Here is an 11,322-nt window from a genome sequence, read left to right on the forward strand (position 1 = left end):
GAAACTTGCATTTCATAGCTAAACTTTGAGAGTACTGTCCTCAGAGTACAGTTTAGAACTCAGTTTTTGAGGTGTCCTGAGGGAAGGAAGCTGTTGCCCAGAATAAGATTTAAAATAGCACAGTTTATTTCTAGTTATGGATTTGAGGCTAACAATTTATCTTCTGATAGATTCCATCTTACTCTAAAAACTCAGGTTACATATATTGCTGCTTCTTTTATACATTATTTTGAATATGATTGAGGCCGTGGGCATAAAGAAAGGATCAGAAGACCTTAGCTGTGGACCTAGCTCTGCTACTTAGATATGTAGTCTTAATTATTACGTAGATCTCAGTTCCCTTATCTGTAACATGAGATTAATAATACCCACTGTGTTATCTTACAGGACCATCATGAGAATCAGTTGAGATCATCTATGTGAAAGCACTTGACAAAAGGCACTTTAAAAATGAAATGATTTTTTAAAGCATTTAAGAATGACTCAAAATATAATGTGATACATGTATATGCTTGTTCCTTCATTAAATGAACTCAGCAAGAGTTGAAAGATATGCCAGACATGCACCTGTTATACAAGTCATCTTAGTTTGCACATAGTTCAAAATTTATAGGTCCTCACATGGAGACTCTGTGCTTCCAGTGAAAGCTCAGGAATTCTACCTTCAACTTTTTTCCTGCTAAAAAGTTCTTCTTAGTTACTTGTTTGTTTTGAGTTCCATTCCAGAACATTATGGTTTCTCCAAGTCTAACCATTAATCAGTGAGGCATTGGTGCCCCCCTTTCTAGTATATCTACCTTCTGATAAACTCTAGATGAGATAAACTGCATCAAAACTGGTGCCCCAACGAGGGCTTTGAAAAGTACCTCAGAGATCTCTGTTCTTTTAGAAATCTCTCTCCACCCACCTCTCCACTAAAGATGGACTTAAAACTAAAAAATCCTGAGTTCTGGTACAGTTTCCATGGCCAGATCCCAGGGCTGCTGGACTGGGACATGGGAAATGAGTTCTTCCTTCCTTGCACCACAGACCAGTGCCCCTTAGCTGAGCAGAACCTTGCCAAATACAGACTTCAAGTAATGGAGACTCCAAAAGTACCTCAAGAGAGGGGATCCAGTCCTGGAAAAGATCGTCCTAACTCTGAACCCAATCTGTGGATGTGGGTGAATCCCAACATCGCATGCTCCCTTGGCAGCCAGGAGACCCCAGAGCCCAGTAAGAAAAAGGATCTGGCACACATACTTCTTTCTCCTCAGCTACTCGCAAAAGATGAAGTACCTAACTGCTCAGAGGCCACAGTGATGCAGTCCCTGCCATCTTCCTCCAGCAAGCAATCTCCCCTACAGAAGCAGATCACCTCTTTTTCCAGTGACAGGGAGCTTACAGAAGATGAGACCAAGGAAAAAGATAGCAACTCCTCTGTGGCCCTCCAGTCCCCAAACAAAGGGGAGTGCTTCCAGAGCCAGAACCTATGGCAAGGCAACAGCCAGGAGAGGAAGTCCTGGCCTCGTCCCCCCCTCAATTACAGTCACCTAATTGCTCTGGCACTTAGAAACAGCCCTCCCTGTGGCCTCAATGTGCAAGAGATCTACAGTTTCACCCAACAGCATTTCCCCTTTTTCTGGACAGCTCCATATGGATGGAAGAATACCATCCGCCACAACCTCTGCTTCCTGGACAGCTTTGAGAAGGCGCCAGTCAGTCTTCAGGATGGGGCCAGTGCAAGGCCAAGGCCTGGCCTCTGGAGGCTTACTGAGGAGGGACACCGCCGCTTTCAGGAGGAGACTCGTGCCTTAGCCTCTGCTAGAAGAGAGAGTATTCAACAGTGCATGAGCCATCCAGATGTTATGACTTCCCTCTTTGACCTTTGAACAACCACTGCTCCCTTTCTGGAACACTGCCATCCTTACTGTGGCTACCTATGCACTGATTGGCCCTCATTAATCCCTAAGCCCACTCTGCCTGGTAGGTGCCAAGCCTGTATTTAACTACTGCTGCAAGAATGGTATTAAAAAAAAGTGAGGGGTGGATACAGAGGAGGAGGCAAAAGCTTAGAAAGTTGCGTAAGGGCAGTGGCAGTTTTTCTGCATTTTGAGCACAAGGAAATCTTAGGAGAAACAGCATTGAGGTTAAGGAGAGAAGAACATATTAAATGAGAAAAGGAATTCTGTTTCCTGGAGAGTATTCAAACACGTGAAAGCAAATTGTGGAGTATAAAACATCAAATTCAAGATGGAGCCAGACCTTTAAGTCTCAAATACCATGTGAAGATATATAAGCATAAAGAGAACTGGGTTTGATGTTTGAAGCCTGAAGATTCAAATGTCCCCCTTCTACCATTCATCAGATACATCTCCTTTTTTCAGTGAACCATTTTACCCTTTAGGGCCTTTTTCCTCTTTTTGATCCTGGACTTCTCAGCCTTGTTCTATTGCCATCCACCTTCAGTACTGAAAAATAATTCCAAGCAGATACTTTTTTAGTTTGGATATTGAAAGTCCTTGAATTGAGCTTGTATTAACCCCAAGCCTTTTGATGACAAAACTCTGCTTTCAGTTGTCAAACCTTTATTGTGGATGGGTGTCAAGGTCCATCTGAGATTCTGAGTTTAGTGGGAGACAGACATATAAACAGATATTTGTAATATAAATATGATGAAATAGATGTACAAGGTTGCCATGGAAATGGGGAGATATTTTTTCCTAGGAAAGGCATTTTAAAAAAATAGCTTTTGAGCTAGTTTTTAAGAATAAACAAGGATTTTATGGGCATATAAACTAGAGAAAAGACATTACCAAAAAAATTACAGAAGCAACAGTATAAGCAAAGAAAATGCAGTATTTGGGGGAATGGTAGGACGTTCAGCACAGCTTAGCTATATTAGGGCCAAGAGTTGCAAGAAAGTGGGCAAGAGGCCTTTCCTCTATTACTTAGGTGTTTGCTGTGTGGGCTATTAGGAACTAAGAGGTATAAGTTGTGTTTACTTAAAATAAAAACAATAATAAACACTTCAGCATTTGTTTTTCTAATTTCAAAACTCATTTTAATACCATTTCCATAAAAATAGCTTCCTTTATCAGATTTAAGCATTTCTTTTTGCCTTTTATATTAATATATTGTTAAATATCCAGAAGAAAATATATTACATTTTAAGTATGTATTTAGGTACAAAACTTTCAATAATGGGAATACAAAAATGCCTGTAAAACATAAAAGCAATAAATTCAAGAGTTGTAGATCAGTTGAAACCTTTACATTTTTGTGATGGTCTATTATATCTCATATAAAACTATATTAAGATAGAGTTGCAAACAACATTCAAACAATTTTCTTTGAAAAAATAATTGCAAATGCTACTTCTGTATCATTGTTGCTGCTGCTGCTGCTGCTGCTGCTGCTAAGTCACTTCAGTCTTCAGTCATGTCCAACTCTGTGTGACCACATAGACGGCAGTTTACCAGGCTCCTCCATCCCTGGGATTCTCCAGGCAAGAATACTGGAATGGGTTGCCATTTCCTTCTCCAATGCATGAAAGTGAAAAGTGAAAGTGAAGTTGCTCAGTTGTGTCCAACTCTTCTCGACCCCATGGACTGCAGCCTACCAGGCTCCTCCATCCATGGGATTTTCCAGGCAAGAGTACTGGAGTGGGTTGCCATTGCCTTCTCCTCTGTATCATTAGGCGAAGTTAACAGAATACCTTGGAATTAAAATATTCTGGCTATAAATATTCAGCATTTGATTTTCTTTTTTTTCCAAAATTAGCACATAAGCAAAACAGCCTGTTGTGAAATTAACAAGAATCATTTTATCACAAACTCTATTTCAAATAATTTTAATATGTCTACTTCTTAATTTTTCCAAACAATGCAGTTTCATTTGCATAACTGAATTTGATTTTCTCCTGTAAATTGGCATCTTTAGGCTTTGAAACATTCTCTTCCATTTTTTCTGAATCTTCTTTCTGCTCTACTTGGAAAAAGCAGTGGCTGGCATGACACTTCACTTCTTCAGTTATCTTAGATGATTCAAATGAAGGCAGATCTTCCTTTGAAAGACTATCTTGCTCCTGCTTTTCCTCTTCACCACTATCATGATACTTAAAGTGACCTTCATGGTTACTGCTTTCCAGAGGTCATCCTTTTTCACTGATGCCAGCTGCAATGCTTGCACTGCTATAACCATTCTCTCCTTTGGGAGACTTCAAAGTCAGTTCTGGGAAAGCAAGGTGATATTCACCATTCACCACATAAATGAAAACTTTGTTAATGTCAGTAGGTGCTTTGGTATTTATCATATCTGGCATATAGTTAATACAGATATTATTTCCCTTTTGTTTGCTTGCCATTGCCTTTACTGAGTTTGTGGGGTGTTTTGTTTTTTTTTTTCTGTATTTATTTGAACCCAAACTTTCAGGCTAAGCAGAATGATAAAAATACATGGATGGCACAGGATTATATTAATTTATTTATGTCATAATCCCTTGATCCTGCACCCTGCATTTCTGGCCTCAATTTGAGAGCTATCTGAATAAGAAAGTTGGTTATTTTTGGTAATGTCTGCATGCATCTTTCCTCTGCTGTTCTTCTTTGAAGACATTTCATCCTCTTCATCTTTAAACACAGTGTGAGGATTTCTATCAAACATATGTATCAAATCTCCCTTTCTCTAATTCTTCAAGAACTCACAGTTCTTCTGTATCAGTAGGCAAACTATCTTTTAACTGTTATCCTTTCTGCTAAATATGCTTCAAAATTGGAGAGAGGGTTGGAGAGAGGGTCAGTTTGAAGGATGCTAGTAATCAATTTTCCCCAACTCTTGTGTCACTTTTGGAATCTTTTTCTGGAAAAGATTTCACCTGCAGGTCACCAATTTCAGGAAATTCTTTGAAATAGAAATTCGTATTTTCTTGAAATGATATAATTCTTGCCTAGCTTTTTTTTTTTTTTTTTTTTTTACTGATACTGAATCAAGCGTATAGCTTGCTTTGTAGAGCACTTATAAGTTATCTAAAAGTGAAAATTACTTCAGTAGCAGAGACACATCTTGCTAAGAAAGCAAGAGGACAAAATGGTAGGGTAGCATTGTGAAGTCAATCTAAATATGGGATCTTTTTCAAACGACATCAAAATTACCTAATAGGATGTTCTACCAAAGCTGGATTCTTTCTGTGGATTTGAGGAGTTCCCTTTTCAGATGTTTGAATACTGTCTTCTCTGGGAAAGTGACAGAGGTGGAAAAGACAGCTAGCTATAGGGACCAAAAGGCTGATGATAGCAGGCTCCAGGACCACGGTCAGGAATGACAACATGGCGGGATTCAGGGTCAGCAACAAGACTGGAACAGGGGAGCAGCACGGATGCAGGGTTCAACAGGGAAGGTAAGGACATAGAGGGGTTCAGTGTGGGCAGGGCTGAGTTTAGGCTCAAAGGCTCCAGCTCCCTAGTCCTTGGCAGCAATGGGAGTAATTTTGCTGGTTTTGAGGTGGGTTTCCTTAGTAAGGACTGAAGGAAAAGAGCAAGATGGGGCTGCTCAGCCACCCGATCAATGAAGCCTGGGGCTGTAGCAGCAGCTAACTAAAGCTTTCTTGGAGAAGACTTGGATGAGTTCCCTAACCTCAGAACCAGTGACTGTAGTTGGCACCTGGAGGGAGGGCTCCATTCAGAAGAAGGCTGAGGCGACTTTTGTGCATACTAGCAGTTAATAGTCGTGCCTGTGCCACTGTCAGTATTATCTCTAAGGTCACACACTACACTTACAGAGCAGCTTTTGAAAATCGAGGATAACAAATGTACATTTAAACTTGGAACTCAGTTAATCAACCTCCCTACTGCCATGTTGTCACTGCCCCCAGCTTCACTAGCCTCTGTGATTATAAAAAGTAAAAGCAAATGGCAACACCCACTTTAGGATGAAACGCTCTAAAATGACCAAATAAATCATGGAATCAGTTGTTCCCCCACCCAATTCACGGGGAAATCATCCCCAGAAACACTGAGAAAACAGAACAGGGTTTGTCCCCTTAAAGAGATTAGTCTGGTAGGGACAGAGCTAGGTACATAACAGAGAGGAGCACACAAAGAGCCTAGATTTGGTCAACTCCACACACTATTTTACTACCATAAATGTGTTATTTCAGAGCTTCTTTTTCCTCACCTATAAAACAAACAAACAAAAAAAAAATGGCTTTAGAGACTGCTATAAAGTTCACGCTGTGAATAAGTGCTCTTTGTTTATTCTCCCTCATCATTTATAATTAATAACTGCATTACAGAAGACTAAGATCTCTGGGCTAGAGGTCAAATAGCACCACCAGTTGCTGTTCTCTCTTTGGGATATTGGGAATAAAAAGTGAAAATTAACAGAAACCTCAATTAAAATAGAGTTGAGAGGCCAAAAAGGGACACTCTCACACACTAGGACCATAACAGAGCCCAATAATAAGAAGAAACACTTTCTCTTCTTTCCTGGCAAGAGCTCAGCCAATGAGAGACTCACAATTCAGCCAATGTAAAACCACTATATTTTTAACTCTTAATTGCCAATGTTGTTGTTGTTCAGTGGTTAAGTCGTGTCCGACTCTGTGACCTCATGGACTGCACCACACCAGGCTTCCCTGTCCTTCACTATCTCCTTGAGTTTGCTCAGACTCATGTCCATTGAGTCAGTGATGCCATCCAACCATCTTTGCCAATGAGAGACTCACAACTCAACCAATGAAAAGCCACTATATTTTGAACTCTTAATTTCTCCAGTGAACTCTGTGTTTACTATAGCCTTCCTAACTTCCCTTTTCCCTCTTTAAAAGAGTTGTCTCCTTGTTGAAGAAAGTTTCATGTAGATCACCATGATTATAGACATTGCATCACAATTCTTTGCTGATCCCCAATAAAACCATTTTTGCTTTAGAAATAACTGTCAGTGTAATTGCTTTATGTCAACATTTTGGTGGCCCATACAGGGATCCAGAAAAGACTCCCAATGGCTCAGGCTGGTGAGAAAATAGATGCATTACCAACATTGAGCCCATTGTTGCTCATTGCTTCTCTCTCCTTTACCCTGGGGTCTAAGGATGTCTTCGGAGAAGGCAATGGCACCCCACTCCAGTACTCTTGCCTGGAAATCCCATGGATGGAATAGCCTGGTAGGCTGCAGTCCATGGGGTCACAAAGAGTCAGACACAACTGAGCAACTTCACTTTCACTTTTCACTTTCATGCATTGGAGAAGGAAATGGCAACCCACTCCAGTGTTCTTGCCTGGAGAATCCCAGGGATGGGGGAGCCTGGTAGGCTGCCGTCTATGGGGTCACACAGAGTCAGACACGACTGAAGCGACTTAGCAGCAAGGATGTCTTTATCCTAGATCCAAGCTTTTGCCATTTGTGTGTGTGTGTGTGTGTTTTCATTTTGAAGCTCTCCAAGTTTTAGTTAGGATCTATTTAAAGATTTCATCTTTTCTGGTTAAGGACTTGTTCTATGAGTACTCATTTGTCACTTCAACCTGATTTTTCTCTTCTTTCCTTTTTTTCTGTTTTGAAATCAGGCTCTTCCACTGGTGGTTGCTAAGGGTGAGGGTGTTTGTAGAGGGTGTTTGGAATGGGAGGTTGGGGTTAGTAGATGTAAACTTTTATATATAGAATGGATAAGCAACAAGGTCCTACTCTATAACACAGAGAACTATATTGAATATCCTATGATAAATCCAAATGGAAAAGAATATTTAAAAAGAATGTATCTAAATATATGTATATGTATAACTGAATGATTTTGCTGTATAGAAGAAACTAACACATTGTAAATCCACTATTCTTCAATAAAAATACTGTTTTTTTAAAAAGGTTATTTCAAGTGCAACTATGCTAGCTTTTGACCTGATTCACTTTGGAACAGAGGATGTTCCTCCTGGAACTGGTTAGCCTTTAGCTCATTCCGTTTTGAATAGAAACTGTTCTATTGGAATTGCACTCTCTTAAGCCTTCAGCGTGACTTCCAAAATTGGATTATTCCATTTCAGCTCTGCTGTGTAACCTTTGATCTCGCTCCTTAGGGGCTAGACTGTTCCCTTAGAACAAGCTGATTATTAGGCCTGCATGCTGTTTGAGCTGTTTAAGCGGTTTGAGCTCTTTTAGCTGTTTGAGTTCCAAGGTGTTGAAGTTGCTTGAGCTTTTCAGGCTGTTGAATATTATTCTTTTACCCTACAAAAAAATAAAAACTTGTGAGAAATGAGACCCCAGTTATCTAAATATTTTGAGGACATCCCCTTTTACAGGGACCCTGGCTGATTTTATGTTTAAAACCACAGTCCTTTCTCATGCACATTTATAACTAAATGGACAGACCTAACCAAAGGAAATTTAGAACATGAAAGAACATTATGGGGAGCTTGTAAAATCCCCAAACTTACTTTCCTTGAAATTGAATTGAATTGGACAACCATAGCTCTAAAGTTTCCACAATTGAATAGAATGCATATTTCAATGGTATTTTGAGGCTCCCAAACATTATCAGGAGCCAAAAATTGCCTCAGAAAATAGGATTTTAAGATTAATTGAGGCAAACAAATGGTTAAAGAAAGGTAAGATGGCTTCCAAAGCTTCATGCTCCTCTTCCCCAGCTCCTTTGTATCATGCCCCACCTCCTCTCCCTCAGCTTCTAACCCTAACCCTTCTTTCTTTCTATATCACCTACACTTCCTCTATGCTCTTAGTTCCCTCATGCTAATTCTCTCGCCAAATTTTCCTTTTTTCCTGAAACTCTCCCCCCGCTACACACACACACTTTTTATCTGAACCAATCATAACTTGTCCCTTTAAACTTAAGCCTCCTGAAGATACAGAAGCTAAATCCTTAATTTCTTATATTCCATGAGCTAAAACTGAAATGCAAAGATGCTCTCAAGTAACCAGGGATCCTCACAGATTTGCTCAGGAATTTAATATAGTCACTCAAATTTATCAGCCTGGTTTCTCTGACTTACATCTGCTAGTTCATATGCTTGTCAGGGAAAGGCAGGCCCAGTATCAGATGAAAACCAGAAACTGTGAAAATCCTGAAAGGTCTCTAGAATTACAATTGGAGACCAGAATTGGGCAATCACTTGGCAGTTTTATTGGGCCATAACTAGAGCTTCTCAAAAGCCTATTGTTTGGAATAAATTTCCAGATTTGAACACAAAAATCTGTTTGTGACTATTATAATTGACTTCAGATTATTTTTAAAGAGAAGTCTGGTCTTCCTTCAGATGCTGTTTCAATCCAGGTAAGTTTTAACTCTGTTTATTGATATGCTAAAATGGGATCTTTCCTATCTAGTATAAAAAGACCAGGATAGAATGGGAAACTATTTCCACTCCAGATGTTGTTAATCTTGCAAACCAGCTCTATCATACTCTAGATAAGTAGGGTAAAGGAAGACAGCCAAATTTCTTACTCCTCAAATCCATCAAAGAATCCAAAATAAACCAAAATCCTTTCTAGTTTCTGCTATTATTGCAAAGAGCCAAGACATTGAAAATAGATTGCTAAAAATGTAAGTGTTTTAGGCACCTTCAGCCTCTAACAGGGTTCCCAGGTGGCTCAGAGGGTAAAGAATCTGCCCACTATGAGGGAGGCACAGGTTCAATCCCTGGGTCTGGAAGATTCCCTGGAGAAGAGAATGGCTACCCACTCCAGTATCCTTGCCTGGAGAATTTCATGGATAGAGGAGCCTGACAGGTTACAGTCCATGGGGTGCAAAGAGTCAGACACGACTGAGAGACTAACACTTTCACTTTTCAGCCTCTCACCAGCTTTCCAACATCCTTCTAACTCTCAATGATGGAGCACTGAGTCACTACAGGAGCTCTTTTCAATCTTCCCTTCTCATCAACTTGGAGAAACATTTCTCCAGTTTGTGGATAATTTTATTCCATTCCTAACTGAAACTGGAGCCATATTTTCAGTGTTCACCCCCACTAACATAAAGCAGCTTCTGACTCACCTCTCTATCCATGATTTCTCTTGTAACTCTATCCAAGATTTCCTAGAGAATAGCATGCCAGAATTTCCTTGTCCTGAAAGGAGAAATAATTCTAAAATTTGATGATAATCCTCAAAGCAACCAAACAGATAAAAGGTTTTTTGATGTATTATGTGTGTTTCATCTCTGATGATACTAGAACTGATTCTGGAAACACTATTTATCCATATTGAATGAGCTACCATTCCATTTGTGGGAAAAATCTCCAACTATTATTAATAAGATTCATGGCATACCTTCCATTAAGATTCAGATAGGTCCAACAAAACCTCTTCCCAAGGTTAATCAATACCCTATAAGTAGGGCGGTCCTAAAATGGCAGAGGAATATGATGGGGAGATCACTTTCTCCCCCACAAATTCATTAAAAGAACATTTGAACGCTGAGTAAATTTCACAAAACAACTTCTGAATGCTGGCAGAGGACATCAGGCACTCAGAAAAGCAGCCCAGTGTCTTCAAAAGGAGGTAGAAAAAAACATAAAAGACAAAAAGAGAGACAAAAGAGGTAGGGATGGAGCTTTGTCCCAGGAAGAGAGTCCTAAAAAGAGAGAAGTTTCCAAACACCAGGAAACACTCTCACTGCTGAGTCTGTGGCAAGCCTTGGAATCACAGAGGGCAACATAACTGGGAGGAAAAATGAATAAATAATTAAAACTCACAGATTACGTGCCCAACAGTAACTCCCCCATAGAAGAAGCAGCGCAGACACCTGCATCCACCACTAGCAAGTGGGAGCTGGGCAGTGAGGAGCAGGCTGCATTGCTTAGAGTAAGGACCGAGCCTGAATGCCCCATGGGCAATCTGAGTGAACTAACTTGGGCTAGCAAACCAGACTGTGGGATAGCTACCCCTTGAAAAGCCCTAACTTAAGGCACTGCCAGGCCCGCTCACAGAGCAAAGGACTTAGCAGAGCTAGCTGGCTGCAGACCACCCCCATCCAGTGACAGGCAGCCAGAGCTGGAAGGGGGCAATCGCGGCCCCAGAGAGGCACTATCTACCAAACTGCAAGCAGGCTTCATTGCTAACTAAGACTTCTTGGGATTCTGGATGGTCAACATCTGCCTGAGAAGGTGCACCAGTTGTACACACAGACAACCGAGTGGCAGGGACAGGGGAGGCGATAAGTCACAGCAACCACACTCCCCAAACACCTCGTCACCTGAGCTGCTCAGACTTTAGAAGGGCACAAAACACAGGCCCAACCGAGTCTGCACCTCTGAGGACTACCCGAGTACCTGAACCTGAGTGGCTTAGAACTGGGAAGTGCATACAACCCAGGGCTGGCATCAGACAGTTCCTGGCAGA

The 11,322-nt window shown here is 40.7% G+C and overlaps 1 protein-coding gene across 1 annotated transcript; it reads left to right on the forward strand.

Annotated features, from left to right (window-relative positions):
- Nucleotides 1-626: 626 nt before the first annotated feature.
- FOXR2 (forkhead box R2) lies at nucleotides 627-2,554 on the forward strand. The gene has a single exon (NM_001206560.1). It carries the CDS (start codon nucleotides 921-923, stop codon nucleotides 1,869-1,871), a length of 951 nt encoding a protein of 316 aa, NP_001193489.1. The 5' UTR covers nucleotides 627-920; the 3' UTR covers nucleotides 1,872-2,554.
- Nucleotides 2,555-11,322: the final 8,768 nt, after the last annotated feature.

The sequence above is a fragment of the Bos taurus genome, chromosome X, assembly GCF_002263795.3.
Source record: "Bos taurus isolate L1 Dominette 01449 registration number 42190680 breed Hereford chromosome X, ARS-UCD2.0, whole genome shotgun sequence".
Classification (NCBI taxonomy): domain Eukaryota; kingdom Metazoa; phylum Chordata; class Mammalia; order Artiodactyla; family Bovidae; genus Bos; species Bos taurus.

Coding starts and splice junctions, on each gene's coding strand:
- FOXR2 (NM_001206560.1), top strand. CDS start 921: ATGGACTTAAAACTAAAAAATCCTGAGTTCTGGTACAGTTTCCATGGC.